At 40.1% G+C, this 20,507-nt stretch overlaps 1 protein-coding gene across 2 annotated transcripts in view; it reads right to left on the bottom strand.

Annotated features, from left to right (window-relative positions):
* VRK1 (VRK serine/threonine kinase 1) overlaps positions 1-20,507 on the bottom strand; it is a 74,076-nt gene that overhangs the window by 34,908 nt on the left and 18,661 nt on the right. For both annotated transcript variants that reach the window (XM_080808049.1, XM_080808050.1), the window contains 2 exons: positions 3,683-3,847; positions 932-987 (listed from right to left, as the gene is read on the bottom strand). In XM_080808049.1, the coding sequence (XP_080664175.1) occupies positions 932-987; positions 3,683-3,842 (216 nt within the window). In that variant the 5' untranslated portion in view covers positions 3,843-3,847. The remainder of the gene's footprint in view (positions 1-931; positions 988-3,682; positions 3,848-20,507) is intronic.

The following is a 20,507-nucleotide window of genomic DNA, read 5'->3' as shown; positions in this document are numbered from 1 at the left end:
AAACTATGCCTGAATAAAAAAGTATTAAAAACAATCACTAAAACAATTCAGGTCCAAAAGAGTTAATTCACAAGGGATCAAATATATTCCTCATTTAAAAGAACGTGAAATAAAACAAACCAACACACAAAACTTCAGGATAATTCTGACTTCTGTAGCCCTTAGGAAAAAAGGACGAATGGGGAACTTCTGATAGTAATTTGCCCCAATAACAGACCCTGTTATCTCTCCTATTATTTAACAAAAACATATTCTTCACACAAGTAAAGAACTTTGAGAGAAGAGTTAGAAATGGAAGTTTGTAAGCAGAAAGATGCATAATATATTAAAAGGCATTACAGTAGTAATGCCTTTTAGCATACCAGTGTATAAGCTGACCTATTCAAAGCATGCTCATGTCAGATGGGATGCTGTCAACCTTTACTCATTACAAACCAATTTCAACCATTAGTTGAGAAAAAAGAAGGTTCAAAGTGATCACAATTAAATAATTTACTAAAATGGATGTGGAAGGGAAGAAAACTGGGAATAAAATGAAAAAAATTGACCAAGTGGAAGTTCAGAAGCAAATGCTAGATAAATAAAGTTTCATTAAAGTAGTATAGTCTCGTGGGATAAGAAAGTATCTCATCTATTGTAAACACAGCTGAAATAATAAGAATGAGCTGAATATTTTTATTCTACATTTGTACACCTCCATACTTTCATTCATTTTTTTCCCCAAATACTAGGCTCTCTCTAATTTAAAAGAGAGGAAATAGACTTTTTGAACTCAAATATTTAAAACTATAAAGATACTTTTGTGTCTTATTAAACACTGTTAAAAATATAGTACCTTATGGTTTAATTCTAGTTATCAAAAAGGATGGCTTATAAAATAAACACTATACCCATTCAACAAAAAAGAAAATCAGCTAAAATATTTTCTTACCACTTTTACAACACAAGGTGCATCGCTGCCCACCGATTTTGAAGAATTCATATCAGCTGTTTGAAAAAGTGACATATGTAATATCAGAACAAGAAGTAGCATTATTTTAATTAGTCTGTTACTAACCCTTTGTTAATCTTTAGGTTTGTATATCTATAACTCCTTGATAGAATAAATTTCAGCTCCCAAGTATGTGTCTCAGCATATTATTACAGTATATTTCATCAATTTGAAGACCTTTTTTTTTCATGATTTAACATGTCTGAAATTGGAATGCATTTTTATAATTGCTGGTATCTTCAATACGATCATCAATTAAGTATGGAAAACTCTGAGTTAAAGATTTCCTTAATTTAAACGTACTCATGGCTTTTGATATGCTAATGTAGGTTGTGAAGTCCAAAGAGGATGATAACTGATGACATTTCTTAAATTTCACAAACCAGGGAACCTTCCTAAGAAGGTAGGGGAGGTAAAAGGGAGCTAAAGTTCCAAAAGCACTAATTTGGGGGAGGAAATTTATCTGTATCAATAGTTCACTTGAACTTTGAACTGCCAACCATAGCTATCACATGGCTGTCATTTTATTTCATGCAAATAAAGCACAGGTGCCCTGGAATCAGTATTCCAATCAGGAACATAAGGCTGCCCACATTCATGAGACACATATTTTTACCAAGTACCTATGATATGTCAGTTTCTAGGAAACTGACTTAGTAACGAGCAGGAAGATATAATCACTACTCTTATGAAGCTAACGTTTCAGTGGTAGGACACAGACCACAATTAAAATATAAAGAATGTTTGATGGCGTAGTAAGTGCTACAGCAGGAAAACGAGGCAGGAAGATGTGCTGCAAGCTCCTAAGAGAAACGTGACAGGGTGTCCCTGGAGCTGACACCCTGTGACAGTGAGGTGACAGTGAGGGAATAAGCCACATAAATACCTGGGAAGAACATTCCAGGCAAACCAGCACAAACGCCTTGACATGGAAGCCTCTGCAAGTCTGAGGAAAGCAAGGAGGCCAAAGCAGCTGGAGAAAAGTAAGTGAGGTGGAAAGTAACAAGGGACAGATCAGAAAAGCAGCAGGGACCAAACATCAGCATGACAGGTGACATAAGGCTGTCACTATGACTGAGCTGGAGAGCCACGGGAAGGTTCTAAGAAGAGGACTGGCAAGATCAGACTTTGATTTTTTAAGAATTCCTTAGGCTTCTTAGTGGAGAATGGAGTGCAGAGGGCAAGGGCAGAAGCAGGGAGGTCAGCCAGGCTATGATGAGACATGGTAGCAGTCAAGGTAGTGGTTAATTGGTCACACTGTGGACATATGTTTAAAGAAGAGCCAACAGAATTTGTTGATAAACTGGATAGGAGAGCAAAAGGTAGAAAAGGAGGTAAGGAGGGCTCTAGGTTTACAGCCTAAGCAACTGGAAAGAGGAAGTTGCTACTTACTATGATGGAGGAAGTTGCAGGAAGAGCTGGTGCTTTGGCGAGCCTTATGTCTGAGATGCTTAGTAAACATCCAAGTTCACATGCTAAAGAGGCAGTTGATATACAATTCTTGAGTTCAGAAGAATGGCCCAAGTTGGAGAAATAAGTTTGAGAGTCACTGACCTCGAAATACTAGTCACTGAAAGGCATGACTCTGGAAGAGCCCCTAGGGCGTGAGTGTACCAGGGAAAAGAAGAAAGGCTAGGCCCGAGCCCTAAGGCATTCTCACGTTAGATGTGAAGAGACGGAGAAATGACAAAGGAAAACAAGAAACCACCAACCAACTGGGAACAGAAGGATTTTGAAGAAATGGCAGCTACTTCTCTCTTCTTCAGAGAGAAGAAGGAACACCGAGTCCCAAAAACAGCTACCATGGGCAGATGGAAAGGTGTGAGCTCCAAGACACATCGTTTAAACGCTGATTAGTAATAAAGCAAGATTAGAACTTTTTAAATAAGCATTTAGTGTACAAAATAAGGATCGTATCCCAATAATACTACACAGTTCAAATGAGGAAAGAGGGAAAGGGAAGCTTGATAATTCATTCAAACATCGTGTTATAAAATACGCCAAGCACTAGGAACCCAGTAAGAAGAGATGCCCTATTGCTGAGACAGAAAAGTAATTTCAACACAGCGTGGAAAGGACTGTGAAAGGGCTGACTCAAAGGGCCTATAAACTGACAGTACCCGCCCTAACCTGAGCTTGGGAAAAATGAACCCCAGAGAAGCATCACGTATGGAGATCAAGAGGCAAAGGGCAGCAGGACAGGCCAAAGCCCAGACCCTGAGAGAATGTGAGGGATAAAGATTAAAGCTACGTAGGGACCAACAAGAGGGAGGGTCTCATATGCCATTCTCCTGTGTCTGCCACTTTATCCCCAGGGCCGGGGGGGAGCCATTCCGGAAATTCAACTAGGCTAGGTCACTCAAGCCACAGCGTGAACAATGGGATGCAAAGGGACAAGACCCAGCAGAGAAGAGTCACCGCCGCAGTGAGGATCCAAAGGAGCCTGAAAATGAGCGGCACCAGGGCAGATTTACACAATATCTTTAAAATCTAAAGCACAATACTGCAGATATATCACCTTCTTTTTCTACTGTGACTAAATCAACTATCCTTTTTTCTACTCCTGTGTCACCGATACATTTTTGCCATATCATACAGTATTAAGTTGAATGTAGATAATTAGGAACATCTCCCAACTGAGAAACTATTTTGATAAGAAAGCGCGTAAATCTTTAGGCTGGTTACACTTACCAAGATATATACAACCAAAGCCGCCCTGGCCAATGGGAGAGCCTAGCTTCCACTCCTTCTTCGTCATGTCAGTGATTACCTCCCCAGCTGCAAAGTTTTCCGCAAGTCGTCTCTTTCCAGGGCCCTGTCTTCCAGCTTGAGCGGCTTTTACACGAGGCATTTTCACTACAAAATGAAAGAAAGCGACACTCAGAATTACAATCCTCGAAGTGCTGAAAACATTTTCCACTAAGGAAAGCTCTGTGCTACGAAGGTGCTTTTCAAGTGTGGAAGAGGACTTAGGGCACGAGAGGAGCTACTTTACACACAGCCCCCGACCCACCCTCACATCTCCGTGAAGATCACGTTATCATCCCACTTTACAGATGAGGAAATGAAGACTCAGCAAAGCTTAGCAAGCTGTCCAAGGCTATGCACCTAGAAGGTGGCGAAGCAACAGAAATCTGCTCTGAGGACTGACCTGGCTCCACAGCCTCAACGCCATGGCCCACCGTTACAAGTCACCACAGTGGAGGAGAGGACGTTCCAGAACGGCGACAAGGGAATGGTGGCTGTCTGGTCATTTGGCTTCACAGAAAAGGCAAAGCTGGCGACGCCCAGCGCTCCATGCTTCCCTTCTCACCCCTATGCTTTTGGCAATGAATCTGGATTCACCTTTCTCACTCACAGCCAAGTGGGACGTAATGTTGAGAGAAAGCAGTGTGTTGTAGTGAAAGCCGCCCCGGGCTAGAATCAAAAGCCCCAGATTCCGGTGCAGCTAAGACACTAGTTAGTCTGGTGACCATAACCAAGTCACTTCTCTCTGGGCTTTAACTGCCCTGAGACGTAGCTTACCTCACTGAGAGAAAGCACTGGGGGGCAGGGCGGGGGGGGGGGGGTTCAAACTCTCAGCTCTACAACTACTAATTGAAAAAGATTTAAAACAAATACTCTCTCGATGACACCTGGGTGGCTCAGATGATTAAGCACCTGCCTTCGGCACAGGTCATAATCCCAGGGTCCTGGGATCAAGGCCCGCGATTGTCTGGCTCTCTGCTCAGGAGGGAGCCTGCTTCTCTCTGTGCCCCTGCCCCTTCCCCTCTCATGCTATCTCTCACTCTTTCTCTCTCAAATAAATAAATAAATAAATTGAAACAAATACTTTCTCAGAGGCTATAGTCTGCAACACCTGAAATGGCTCTTCAGGTGAAAGGTTTGTTAAGACCAGACAACTTACAATACATAAGGTGGTTTGCTTTGGAGCCTGAATACCTTACACACAATACAAAATGCGGGTTTTTGTTAGCAAATATCCACCCACTATCACACCACATACATAAACTCCATATATGCAAATGCTCTTTATTAACTTATTGGGGATTTTTAAATTTAATTTTTCCTATAGAATACCAATCCTCCTTTATTGTCTAAATCTTCTCTAACAAATAATAAATCATAAATCATAAATCTTCAAAATAAATGAGTGTGGCTATTATTTCTTCCTATCAAACAGTTCTCTTAATGTGTATTTTTAATCACTGTAAAATCTTCCTTAATGGAGTTTCTTCCTTAATGAGACCAGACTCAATACACCAGACAAGGTGAGTTTTATAGCTATAGCTGTAGACTGAGTACAAGAAATGACCAAGACCAAAAAAAGAAGAAGAAAAAAACAAGGCATTGCACTTCTCAATACTAAAATGGATGCCTTCTGAATTTACCCCACTGTAACAAATCATCAGAGTAATCTCCTATTTGATGATTTCCTTATAGCAGTCAAGACAATTTAAAATGAGTTAAAAAAAAAAAAAAACTTTTCCTCTTTTTGTAACTCAAGATAATAACCATACTATCTTTTGTTTTACTGGAATTTCTTTCCCAAAGTGACCATATTTCAAGAAATATGCTAGCTCACCTTCCACTCAGTATAAAATATAGTCAACAAAAAGTGTGTTTTTCTTCCAAATTAAGTGGTTAGCTTTTACTCTTGAGTTTTATTCCTACAGCCTACTTGTAACAATTAATGCAGTCTGGAATAACTTTCCCTCCTTCCTGAAAGCAGTCCCACAGAGTCGGTCGTCACTGTGAGTCTGCCGAATCCCTGAACACACCACTGCGTCCAAAGTCTCGCTGCCACTGAAGACGGTGGGGCTGGCTGTGCACATGTCTAATCTCCCTAGATTTCCCCCGTAAAGCCAAACAGGACAACTGGAGAGCAGGATTCAAACCCAATGGCCAGCAACCACAACAAAACTAGGCGACAGTATTCCGTACAAAACCGCAAAATGGGAGTGGGTGAAGAGGTCGCAGAGAGCAAGATGACCTACGTGCTACTGGCGGCTGTGAGGGAAGCAGCAGAAGCGAGGGTGGTGTCTCTGGTGAATTTGAGAATCCCCAAGTGACCCCAAGTCACTTCTCAGAAGCACAGAGAGAACGTAGGAACAGGAGCGGAAGCCGGGAAGGGCGGTGCGCACTCCAGCGGCGAGTTCTCCAGCGGTGAGCTTGTGTGGGGCTCTGCTGGAGGGGCTGGAGCAGGCTGGCCTCCACAGCTGGCAGGACCAACCCGTGGAAAAGCTCTCAGGTCAAAGCCTCCCCGGGTGGATGAGAAAGGGCCGGGAATGGAATCCAAAATAAGCATCACAAAGATAATACAAAGAAAGGAAAAAGAAGGTTCAAATACGAAGGTAGATCTGTCAAGTTAGCCTCCGTGTTTTGGAACACTACACCAAAACAGAACAAAACAGAAGAGGAGGCTCTAGAAAACGACATAAAGTCAACTTGAACTATACCATCTAGAACTAATCTCACATAAAAGAAAAATAACTGCTTGAAGAACTCAGCAACAGAAAAGGAACAAAACCTAGTCCCGTGCAAACTGAATTTTTTTAGAAGTTCCTGCAGAAAAATACATAAAATAGGCTTGCCAAAAAGTTGAGAGCTCTGAACCAATATTTCAATTCAACAAGCTTAAATTTTTTTATATAGAAAGATTAGCAGATTAGAGTTAGAAAAACTCAGCGACTAAGCGATGGAAGGAAATAACTAAAGTCACAATCATTTAAGGGATGAAAACTAAACTAGAAGGAACATCAGACTGAAGGCAATTGAAACACAGTAACTTAATAGAAATAGAAAGTGAAAAGGAAAAAAATCTAAAAATCAAAAAGGGTGAAAAAGATAAACATTTCAAGAGAAAATCATAGATTCAGAAAGCAGAAAAAGAAAAGCCAGTGAACATATAACAAAGAAAATCAAAGCAAGAGAACAAAATACTAAAAATGCTGTAATCTAAGACGACTTTCCTAAACTTAAAAAACAAAATAAAAAAGTAAAACTACAAAATGAAAGCTCACATCTCACACCGTACACAGAGAAATCAGCCCAGGACAACCCACGCTCTGATACCACCTAGTAAAATTACAGAATTCCATGGAAAGGAAGTATTCTTTGAGCATCCAGGCCAAAAACAGATCTTTTATAAGGAAAATAAATCAGACTGTCATCACTCTGACAGCGACACTTATGCCAGAAAAGAAAGGGGAAGTAACATAGTTAAGACAAAGAAAACAAGAACCAAAGATTTTATATGCAGTCAAATTTCAAGTATAAAGACCAGAGCGTTCACAACATAGAAAAAAGGAATTAAGAATCCATCAGAGAACAAGCCTCAGATATCCGAAATGCCTAAAGAAACGTCACCGTAAGAACTGATAGTGAGCAGTAAGCAGACACTGATTTGTAGAAGTGAGACTCAACAAGGACGGTAAGAAGAGGACAATTCTGTCCTCTTGTCCATAATGGGTATATGCTCTGATGAAGTAGATACGGTACAACTATAAAAAAGGGGAGAACATAAGCCAAAAAAACCCAACTCTCCAATAATCACACTATAAGTGATTCTTGGTTTTGTAAACTAAGGTTACTGTACACATATTTGTGCAATAATGCAAGTGAATAATTCTGTGATATTTTAATTCAGTCACCCCCTTGTATCCTTAGAAATCGAGATTCAAATACAAAAGAAAGAGGAAAGAAATCAAAGACAGAAGAGTGAAAGCTAAAAATGCTTTATTTGGAAATATTTTTAATTCAGAAGTTATTTTATCTTTTAAAAAAGCACACATGCACATGCACACCACGCGCACGTGCACGTGCACACACACACACCACCTTCCATTTCCTAGCCCTCGCCAGAGAAAAAGCTTAGAAACAAATAACCAACACAGTAGTAATGAGTACCTCTAGTATATAAATTGTATTCTTAAAACTACAGTTTCTTGTAAAAGAAACCAGATTCCTTGAAGAGAGGACTGATTCCAGATGTGAAGCCAGAAACGTACAGGACAGACTTGGAACATCTTGTCATTTCTAGGTGTCAAGGAAGCTATCAAAAACTACTAGAGTGATGTCAGATATGTCTAAGAAGCCCACTTAGGTGTTTCCACTGACCAAAGATGGGCCAATTTGAGTCAATAAAGGTAATAACCACTATGGATTAAAACACGTAAGATGGAAGTAAATCCAAGAGTTTCTAAGAGCCAGAAAACCTAAGCGGTCACCACTAGAGAATAATAGGAAAGCTGCTTTAAAAACAAAGAAAAAAAGAAAAAAGGAAGGAGGGAAAAGAATCAAGCACTTACCCTCCTTCTCACATGAACTGTACCACTGGGTAACCAAATATTAGATGAAGAGAAAAAGCTCCTTGTGGAAAAATTTCAGCTAATAAATGAATAAGGATGGTTTTAAGTTAACACATTTCCACCTCCTAATGAATTAATGGATCCAGACACTGAGCACTGATAGCTACTAACATCAAAATATGAGAGATGTCCAGACATTATACGTCTCCTGATAAAAGACCATGCCATTACCTATGAAGTAATCTTGCCAAAAAAGAAAAATAAAAAATTAACAGACTCCGAATCTGATCAAGCCTGGTCCTGATTCACAGGATATGAAAAGAACAGTACATGATAAACTACAGCACAGGAATACAGTCAGCAAAGTCCCAAGGGTGAGAAACCCTAGAGTACATATAATCCCATTTCTTCAACCAATAAAGAGAAAAAAAGAAGAGATGGGGGAGAAGAGAGTCAGATGCAGAAAGCCTTGAAAGAACACAGCCAAAACAAAACAAAATCAGGCAAATCTGTACCACAGTGTTTCGGGATGCACATTTGCGTGTTAAACCGATAAAGAAAAGGACGTGATTGCCATAAAAGACAGAAGTTACTTTCAGGAAGTGTAAGAAGTTGTGATGAGGACAGGCCAGTGGTTCTATTTCATGACATGGGTGGTGGTTCTAATAGTACCTTATAATTCATTAAGTCTATATCTGCTTAATAAGGTCTTCTGTATTGTGAAATATTTTATGGTTTTAAGCATTAAAAAACTGCTGTTCCTATAATTAACAATCATCAAGGGACCAAAACTGAGAATCTTTTCCTATTTTATGAGCTTGTCCAATCAGACAGACACACACACCCACGCAGTCCTAAGTAAAATCTGTACCTTAATTTCTAAGAACTATCGGTTGCCTTTTGCTTTTTTATTTATAGGCACTTCTTATATATTCCCTAGTGAAGAAATTGGCTCTTGATATTGCAAATAGTCTTCCCTGTTTGTCTTTTGATATTGTTTATTTTTAGCTTTTGGACTTTATGTCATCCTTGGAAAGTCCCCACCCAAATTATTCTTTGCAAATATCATGTCTTCTTTTAGTTATGGTACGGTTTATTACGGTTTAGTTATTTTACAGTTTATTTCATATTTTGCTGGTAAAATTTTGATTTGTTTACACTTATACCGGTATAAAATAATCAGAGGTAGGAATCCTGGATTTTCCAAATGGTTATCCAGTTTCTTGTCTTTTCCTCAGTCATGCATGTACATTAGGGAGATCCATAGGGTTCGAGGAACTTAAAAATACCATATGGCCTAAGTAAACTAAGGACAAAAAAAAGCTCATACTAGACAGTCATTATTTTATTCTTTCTTTCTTTTTTTCATATAAAGTTGTCCTGCCAACACCCATTTCCTGTTCTTCTAAACAAAGGCTTACTGGTTGTGCCTCAACCGGGTGTGTTCCACTCACTCTGAAGAACACCCCTCTGCCGCCAGCTTGGTCCGAGATCTGGATCTCAGCCCCAAGTGCGCCCCCTTTCCACATCCTGCCACACCCCCGTTTGACTGGCACAGTGCTTGGCCACCCCTCTGATTTCCTGGTTCAGGGTCACAGAAGTCTCCTAGTTTCAGAGAACATGAGAGCTGTGTTTCTCAATCTCCTTGTTCCTTTTCAGGTGATTTCTGAAAAGAAAAAAGTTTTAAGTATTAAAACCAGAAGCCCCTGCTCAAAAACTATTAAGTTTTACAACCATAAGCATTTGCCTCAGTTCCTCAGTGACTTTCCTAAAGAACTTACAACACTAATTTGAATTCTACAATCACGTCAATACATTACAGGTTCCTTCTAATGATGAAGCCCATACCTACATTAGGTTTCTATTAAACAATATGCTGGAGGGCACAAACCTCAACCAGATTCAACCCTTCGGCATCACTTCTGCCCACTCAGAACAAAGCAAATCCACTATCATGGTAGCTTACGGGAGGTTTCAAAGAAAAGGAAAACTTCACTGTCACAAAATCCATTACATAATCTGACCGTTTCTCTTCCCAGTGATATTAAATGAAATGCAGATGCAAGTGAAAAGCACATCAAGATGCAAATCAGCACTGCCCTTTGCTGAAATCACTCACTGCCATATTCTGTATTAGCATATTCACCAAAATTTAATTGTAAACAGAGTAATTATGGTACTAAAGTTATTAAATACACAAAGCAAGCTTGGAACTATACATATTCAAATAGAATTTCAGTGGCAGATCAACTTTTATATCTGAAACAATACCCTAATTAATAGTCAGCTCTGATAATAAAATGGTCCTGTTTCTCAGATAACATTCCCAAAAAAGTTCTGCTGTGAATATTAAAATAAAGTTTTGTGAAGAGATTTTTTTTTTAATTTCAATAGCTATATTTATCACAATATGGTACTGTATTTAGACAACTGACATTTTTCAAGTCCTGGATTCCAATCTGGAATTTTCAAGACAGAAAAAAAGCTTGAATGGATCGAAAAGTACCACTTACACTTGATGAGCTCTACAAATTCATCCAATCCAAACTGGGAATTTACAGTGCAGCAACAGAGCCTGCCACACATGGACGACTAGTCATATGTTCCCTTACAACAGATATGCACAGAAGCTCCCCTGGGGCGGGGCGGGGGCGAGGGATCACACACTTTTACAGAATCTTCTTTAAATCATAGGTTTCTCTGATATGTTTTTAAACTGCATGGAGACACACTGACTCCGGGATAATTCTGAACAAACTGGACTATTCACTATTCCATCCATTAACATGGTACCTAAGGGCTCTTCTCTCCACTCAGAGGTGTAAAGCTTTTTCTCACCCTCCCCCATCTACACTGACTCAAGTCTTTTCCAAACCCAAAGAACTCTCTCTTCTTCAATCAGATCTGATCTCTGAAGTTTCAGGACTGTTGTTACCTCTTCTTTTTTGTAATAAATGTTCTGCAAGTTTCTAAGCTTCCTGGGTACAAGAACTATCTTCCAACACATGCAGTAGATAGGAATTCAATAAATGTGTCAAATTAAACAGCAAAAAGGTTTTTCTTCTCAAGTATCTGATGTCTAACTTTATGCTTACTGTACCTCCCTCAACTGCAATGGACACTGCCCTCCTTCTACAAGCCTGGCAGCAGATATCTCTTCCCACTCCCTACAATGACTATGCCAACACTGCTTATGTTCCTCATAACCACCTTTCCCTTTCTTAACTCATAAATTTCAACAGACAACCTCATCTCCCAGTTCAGAGGGAAAACTGAAGCTTTAAGTGGGAATTCTTTTCTTTTTCTTTCTTTTTTTTTTTTTTAAGATTTTATTTATTTGACAGACAGAGATCACAAGTAGGCAGAGAGGAAGGCAGAGAGAGAGAGGAAGGGAAGCAGGCTCCCCGCTGAGCAGAGAGCCCGATGCGGGGCTCGATCCCAGGACCCTGGGATCATGACCTGAGCCGAAAGCAGAGGCTTTAACCCACTGAGCCACCCAGAACCCACTGAGCCACCCAGGCACCCCTTGTTTTATCTTTCTAAGACCAAAACCTGCATACCACCTGCACCCACATCAAGCCCACCTGGGCATTCCTCTTATCTTCCGTCCCCCCATCACAATTCAGGGAAGCTCTGCTCCCCTACCAAACATCAGGCCCTTCACCTCTGTCTTGTATCCCATCCCCTCCAACCTTCTTAGGACTTACACTATTAATTAGTCTCTCCCCATTATCACCCTAACTTTCCTCTTCCTCTCATGCAAATGTCTCAGTGATCACGTGGCGCTAATACCATCTCTGTTCTCCTCCCTGGGGCCAAACATCGATCCTTGTCGACTTTGTCTTCAGGATCTGCTCCTACTGCTCTTGCTAAGGGCACTGAGTGCAAATGACACAACACCCTCCCATCTGCCTGCTCAGGAGGTGTGACACTGTTGTTCATTCTTTCCTTCTAGAAACATTCTCTTCCTTTGCTTCACAACACAATACTATCCTGGGGCTCATTCTATGGTTCAGGCCACTCACAGTCTAGGTAATTTGGGAAACACAACAATGAGTAACAGCCTGTTTTTTCAGGGAGTTTGTCCTGCTTTTGACATACAGTTTTCCAGGAGGAATCATGTTAAAAAAGCAGACCACCTACACTTCCCTAGCTTACACCAAAGTACACATTTTATAATGTGAAAGTAAATTACAGAAAAGAAAAAACATGCTATTCCATAAACTGAAGATCTTAGAAATAAAATTAAGGCTTTGAAGTTAAGAGGGAGGCATATACAAAAACAGAACTGGTTGATATGCCTTTCCTATCAGCTAACAGATCTCAAGAAAACACTTTACAGTCTCAATGAGAAAGTCGCATACCCATGTTCACAGCAGCACTACTGACAAGAGCTAAAAGGTGGAAGCAACCCAAGTGTCCGTGGGCAGGTGAATAAACAAGATGTGGTGTATACATACAATGTGGTATTATTCAGCCTTAAAAAGGAAGGACATTCTGACACCTGCTACAGTACGGGTGAAATCTTGAAGACATTATGCTGAGTGAAATAAGCCTGTCCCCAAAAGACAAATATTGTAGGATTCCACTAATACGAGGTATCTTACAGAAGTATAGAAACAGAAAATAGAAGGGTTGCCAGGGCTGAGGGGAGGGGGAAGAAGGGGGAGCTATTGTTTAATGGGTACAGTTTCAAATTTGCAAGATAAAGAGAGTTCAGGAGACTGGCTACACAAGAGTGTGAACATACCTAACACTACTGAACTGTACACTAAAAAGCAGGATAGTAAATTTTGTGATTCTATGTTGTTATTTTCCTCCCACAATTAAAAAAAAGAATGAAGAGTTTATAGACACAAAAGGTAAAACAGACATAGTACAACCCCCATATATTCTTGGAGACTATGAAATCACCCTTCCCCTGCATGTGCACACTCAGAATTGGAAAAGCATTACAAGTGGTGTTATTTCAAAGGCTGTCCTTACAGATGCTAATTACAGGCCTATCGCCCTTTATTGCACTTTGCTTTATTACTTCAGGGATACTGTGTTTTTTTACAAATTGAAGGTTTGTGGCAACCTTCAGCAGAGCAAGTCTATTTGCACTATTTTTCCAACAGCATTTCCTCACTTCATGTCTCTCGTGTAATCTTGGAATTTTCGCAGTATTTCAAACTTTTTCATTATTATTTTACTTATTATCTGTGATCAGTGATTACAACTCACTGAAAGTTCAGATGATGATAGCATTTTTTAGCAATAAGATTTTTTAATTAAAGTATATAATTGTTTTTTTTAATCCATAATGCTATTGCACACTTAAAACACTACAGAACAGTGTAAATGTAACATTCATATTTGCACTAAGAAACCAAGATATTCATTTGAGTTGCTTTACCACAATACTCACTGGATTGTGGTGGTCTAGAACCAAACCTACAGTATTTCCAAGGTATGCCTGTAGCGAAATCTACTAGTCACCACAATAGTAAATAAAGGCTAACTGTGAATTTTATGAATTTGTTATGCGAATTGCATTAATTCATCCACTTACTTAACGAATATTTATTGAATATATCCCATGTGCCAAGCACTGTTCTCGATGCTTACTTGACCTCAAGGAACAAAACAAAGGTCCTGCTTTTTTTTTTTTTTTTGACACAGAGAGAGATCACAAGTAGGCAGAGAGGCAGGCAGAGAGAGAGGGGGAAGCAGGCTCCCCGCTGAGCAGAGACCCCTTGACACAGGGCGCTGGGATCGTGACCTGAGCCGAAGGCAGAGGCTTTAACCCACTGAGCCACCCAGGCGCCCCAGAGGTCCTGTCCTTTTGACACATATTCTAGCAGAAGGAAAGACAGACAGAAAGAAAGGGAAAGGAAAGAAAGGAAGACAGACAGACATAATGAGTAAAGTATATAATATTTTATAAAATGTAGGTGCTGTGCTTTAAAGGAAAAAAAAAGGAAAGGAAAGTAACAGAGATCAGGAGGGGAGAGGACAGGGAGAGCAGGGTGGCAGGGGGCACGTGAGCCTCACTGAGAAGGTAGGTGAGATCTGAGCAGACTCACAGGTGGTATAACTGGGAGGATATTGTGGGCAGAGGGACAAGCAGTGCAAAGATCTTAAGGTAAGAGCACGCCACACGAACAAAGAAGGATTCCGTTGTGGCTTACTCGGGAACGGGGAGGTGGTGGGAGGAGGGGACAGCCAGGTAACATGGGCGCAACGCTTCCAACAGAGCCCTGCAGTCCACTTCAGGGCTCTTGACTTTAGCAAAAGGGGAAACGTACTTCTTCAAGATTTGGGGACATGTATTATGCTTGCATTTTAATTCACAATACTTCAATCAAAATAAAAATCATATTCTGAACACGAGTCAAGAATTCTCTCATTGGGGCACCTGGGTGGCTCAGTGAGTTAAGCCTCTGCCTTCAGCTCAGGTCATGATCTCAGGGTCCTGGGATCGAGCCCCGCATCAGGCTCTCTGCTCCGCAGGGAGCCTGCTTCCCCCTCTCTCTGCCTGCCTCTCTGCCTACTTGTGTTCTCTCTCTCTGTGAAATAAATAAATAAAATCTTTAAAAAAAAAAAAAAAAGAATTTTCTCATTGACCTATTTCTCACCAAAGTTTTCATGTTTGATAGTTTTTGCTAATGTATATTATTCTATACTCAGAGTCCACTCTATCCAAAGGCTAAACTATGTAAGCCTGATATAAATTGAAAATCTTAGTGCCTTTGTCACTAATGTCACCTCAAGGTAGGAATGGGTTTATAATGGATCAGCTTCCATTCCTAAAAAGTAGAGCCTAGGACAAAGCCCTAGTTTCCCCTTAACTTTAACATTAAGTAACTTACTAGTGCTATTAGAGTAAATGGTTTGTAACTTTTTGACAGGAAATATAAAAACAGGAGGCTGCTTCCCCCTCTCTCTCTGCCTGCCTCTCTGCCTACTTGTGATCTCTCTCCATCAAATTAATAAATAAAATCTTTTTTAAAAAATCCAGCCCTCATTAAGCTTTTTTAAATTTAAGATAACCTGTTAAAAATTAAAACATGCTCAGTGTCCAATGGTAATAAGTGCTAAGGGAAAAAATAAAGTAAGGAGAGGGGATGAGGGAGGGGGGTGAAATTTAAAAGATGATCTGGTAAACCCTTAGGAGAAAATGACAAAATGTTTGCAGGCAAAGACCTGCAACACAGTGAGGGAAGCTGGCCATGCGGTCATCTAGAGGAAGAGCACCCCACACAGAGGGAGCAGCAAGTGCAAAGGCCCTAAGGCAAGAGTATGACCAGCTTGTTCTGGAAGCCAAAGTAGCAGGGAGGTGGGGGCAGCTGCAGAAGAATCCGCCAGGGGAGAGCACTAGCTGATGTCACAGATATACAACGGCACAGGGTTGGTGATCACACCCAACACACAGGCCACTCACTGTAACGACACCCACTTTAGCTCTCGGGGAGATGGGAAATCCAGGGAAGGTTTTGCGCAGAGAAGTGGCATGCTCTGGCTTACGTTTTCCAACAGCTCGCTCTGGTGAATCCATCAAACAGATCGGGAGGGGGCAAAGCAGAAACAGCTACCACTTACTAGAATGGTGTTGCTACTGGAAAAACCAATGACCGCATTAATCCTTCCTGGATAATAAGTATGTCAATTTTTTAAACACGGCACTGACTTTCAACCACCAAACAGAGGGGTGCAGAATAACCTAGGACGTTTTTTAGATTTTTTTAAACTTTACACCAGCTACCACCCCCCAACCCCCAAACAAGTCTTCAGTGCCAAGTAGAAACAATTGATATTAGTGACAGATGGTCTAGGAAACATGCTAATCATCTCTTACTCTAGATTTTCTAAGCTCGATCTTTACAACAAAGTAGTTCACCAGAATATCAAATATCTGAACTCCTTTATTCCAAAGGCATTTATAAAACACCTCCAAAACTGATGTGTGGAGCTGGAAATGCGCATGGATAAAATGCAGCCTTTGGCCTCTAGAAGCTGCACTTAGTTTCATGTAGAAACACCTTCATACAGTTAGGATTTTTATATCATCAGCTTCAAACAAGGATCAATAAAAAGCCCTCCAGGTAAAGAATGTTTCTGAATCCTCTGATAAAACTATTTATTAGAGACAGTGAGCAGTTGTGGACATCTACAGAACCAAACTCTGTTGGTTTCAGGGCAGGGAGAAAGTACCTCTTCCAGTAGGGTCCAAGTTTTTAAGACAGCAAGTAAGAGCTCTGAAACCTGTTTTCTCATTTTTTCAACTAGCGCCAGCAAGTTCAGAGCAAAATTATAAACTCAAATTACATAAGTATCACGGTCTGAGGGAGTAGCTCTCAGTCCTGGCTACGCATGATAATTACCAGCAGAACTCTGAAACCAGAAAGGCCCTCTTCCTCAAGAGCCCTGGTGCGTCCGTGAGTTGAAATGCCACACAGAGGAGGTGATGAACAGACTGGACCACCGATCTAGATACGCCGGCACATGCTCCTTTCTTCATTCAGTCACTCATGTTCAACATACTAGCTCTGTTACACACAACTCTACCGTATTAGAGGATGTCAAGAAAGGCTCCCTCTAGTTCATTTCAGAAGTTGGAAAAAAAATACAAATTAGTGAATGAAGGACTCAAGAGGAGCTCCCCAAAAGACCATCCTTTCCCCATCCCATTGCATCCCAAATCAAAGATCACTCATTTACACTTCAAACTTAGTTGGGATTAAAAAGTAATTACATGTTTTGGTATAAATGGCTTCCCGCCAAACTACAGTAAGTCAAAGAATAAAAGCAAACAAGAGATAATCGGTCAACAAAGAACTTCATCACCTCTTCTGCTAAATTACTTCAGGAACAATTTCAAAGCAATATATTTAAAGACAATTCTCTTACAAATGAGCCAGCTAATTAGAAGTTGATTAATGCATTTGGTTACCATGAAGAAATCATCTAAAAACTAAAATACAGCATCTTGAGTTTATATAGCCCCTTCCCAAACATACCAACGGTCTTCATATACTTACTTTTTTTTATTCCCACAAATCCTATGGCTGAGACTGAACTGTAAGGATATCCATGGAATAAAATTATACTTATTACCAATGCCATTTAACATAAAAACCTGTGACAAAGAAAAGCAAAGAAAAGCTCATTGTTCCTAGTAGGGACACCCAATCAATCAGTCCCACTCTGGTCTCACTCTGAGAACTAGGCATATCAACTTAAGTTGCAAAAGGATTCATGGCTGTATGTTATCTGTAAGGACATTAACAAAACAAGAGTCAACTACAGCACAACAATCCATAAGAATACAGAAGTGAACCTCCAGAGATAATGATCCTATAAATTCACAGACTTATTCCTGAAAAACATTAAGCTAAACTCAAACTGTGACACCATCTTTGGAAGCAATTGTCACACTAGTCAGGTTTTCACACCTACGCTGGAAAGAACTAGGTGAAGACTCACGCTTCTAATTCTGAGAAAGAAAGTGGGTATTTTCAGAGAAGAAAAATTTCTTCCTAGTCAGAATGTTTTCTACTTGTATTGAGAAGCTGATTTACATTACACTATAACATTTTTTGGGATAGCAAATGTTTAAAATACAGTATATCAAGTGTACTTCCTCAACTTTTATGTCCTTTAAACGATTTCTAAAAGTTCTAAAAGAGGAGCACTAACTGCAGAATTTATTTTCAAGCGAGAGTACACAGGATGGTCCAATTTCGAGCACAAGCCCAGGAAGCCCCACTGTCGACACCTGCCCGGAAAAGCAAAGGATCCGGTGAGGTCTCGCTGTGTACCTCTCTTTCTGACTTTAGATGTGCGGGTTAGAAGATCCATCCCTGGAGTCCTAACAGGTCTCCAGGAACCAACCATGAAGAAGACTTTGCAGTAACATTCGTTCATCCTACAGAGAGCAGATAGATGCTGGGAACGTCCTGCTCTGCCCGTAATAAAGCAGGGCATCTAAGAGGGGAGCAAGTGTGAAGATGCTGACTTCAAAGGTAGGTGACCCACAGGCCCTACGAAAGGAACTAAAAGGAATGCTTCTGTATGTTAAGCAAACACTGAAACTGTTCTAAAATTGGAAAGGTTGAACTATACTGTTTATGTTTATACAGCACTTAGCATGTTTGGGAATTTTGTAAATGACAGATTTCCCATTAGTTCTCTGATATGGGGGCAAATTTAACAACCAAGCTTTGTTTAGAGTTAATTCACTGGATGTTCACATTTAAATCTACACAGGATAGCAACTGCACATTTTTCCTTACATATTCTTGCAGCAGGGCTTAAGGGGAGAATAGCTCTAAATACTCAGAAGGAAATTAGGATGACCAAATAGTACAAGCATATCAGAAGTGTAGTCCAGTCATTAAAAAAGTCTTCATGAAAACATAAAAGAAAAACTTTAAAGACTCCCAGAGACAAGGTTTTCTGAGACAACAAAATAAAACAGTCAAGCCATAAAGAAAATTTATATATTTGACAAAATAAAAATACTCCACAGGTTAAAAATAGCATAAACAAACCTGAAAGACATATGAAAAACATCAAAAAAGGCTAACTTTCTTAGTATTTAAAGATTCCTTTCTAAGGAGAAAAAAAAAAAAAGACAAAAATCCAAGAGAAAAATGGAGAAGTGAGGTGCAGATGGAAATTCACAGAAAAAGAAATACAAAAGGCTTCTAGAAACTCCTTACTATGAGAATTTTCAAATTCATACAAAGCAGAGAAGGGGTATGATAAACTACCGCATACACATCACCCAGTTTCAACAATTAAAACCACATAGCCAATCTGTTTCTTCCCTTTACCCAATCCACTCACCCCTCCAGACAGTTTCAAAGTAAACCCCACACATTACATCGTTTCATACGCAAATTCTTCTAAGTTACTTTTTTAAAAATATAGTCAATAAATATTAACACATCTAACAAAATTAACAAAATTAACAATCATTCTGTAATATCATCTACTACTAAGTTCAAAGACTCTCTAATTGTCTCAAGAAGTGTCTTCTTTTTTTTTTTTTTTTAAAGATTTTATTTATTTATTTGACAGACAGAGATCACAAGTAGGCAGAGAAGCAGACAGAGAGCCCGATGCGGGGCTCCATCCCAGGACCCTGAGATCATGACCTGAGCCGAAGGCAGAGGCTTAACCCACTGAGCCATCCAGGTGCCCCAAGAAGTGTCTTCTTATAGCTGATTTTTACTTGCCGCATCTGGCGAACGAGTCTTTCAATCTCTTTAATGGACAAATGCCACCTCCCTCTTTTATTTTTTTTTTCCTTCCCTTGTCGTTTGTTTTGTAAAATGTCCCCCTTTGTGAATTTTGCTAACTAGGTCCCTCTACTGTCACTGAATGTGTCCCTCCTATCCTTTGTTACTTTCTTTGCACAAAGTGTTCTGCCATCTATGTGTTGTCAGAGCCCCTCGGTAAAAGAACACCAGGAACACACCTTGAGTGAAACAAGTTGGGAGAACACATTCCACAGGGAACACCAGGGTGGCTCAGTAAGATTATGTTATAAAGAAACCTAAGATCATAAGGGAAGAGAGGAAAAAATGAAACAAGATAAAACCAGAAAGGGAGACAAACCATAAGAGACTCAATCTCAGGAAACAAACTGAGGGGTGCTGTATTAGAGGGGGGTGGGAGGGATGAAGTGATTGGGTGATGGACACAGGGGAGGGTATGTGTTGTGCTGGGCACTGTGCGTTGCGTGAGACTGATGAATTATAGACCTGTATCCCTAAAACAAATAATATATATGTTAATAATTTTTAAAAAAGAATCTATTACAGGATTCAGGCTTTGGTTGGGTAATTTGGGGGAGGATATGAGGAAGCAGGAATTTTCCTAAATTAGATGTCAGAAAGTGGGGTAATTCTATGAATGAGTATCTCCATAAATCCTATGGCAGGGAGGGGATACTAGAATGAAGATAAAGCTGTAAGTGGTAAAGAAGTAGCCATCACTCATTTTGGTCAAGAATTTTGTGGATAACGCAGAGACCTTGGCTTTGTGCCTGGTTTCATTTTATCATAACGTGAGTGAAACCCTGTCTGAGGTATTCTGTGAGGCTGCTTACATTTAACCCAAGGACAACATGGCCTGTCTGTGAATGTCTGGCAGCTTCTGCGGCCAGGGCTGCTCTTTCCTTTTTGCACTGAACAATGAAAGCCCTTTGGGCTGGC

The sequence above is a fragment of the Martes martes genome (genome assembly GCF_963455335.1).
Source record: "Martes martes genome assembly, chromosome: 7".
Taxonomy (NCBI): domain Eukaryota; kingdom Metazoa; phylum Chordata; class Mammalia; order Carnivora; family Mustelidae; genus Martes; species Martes martes.
The sequence above is the reverse complement of the archived record's forward strand: the minus strand, read 5'-3'. Positions and strand labels throughout refer to the sequence as shown.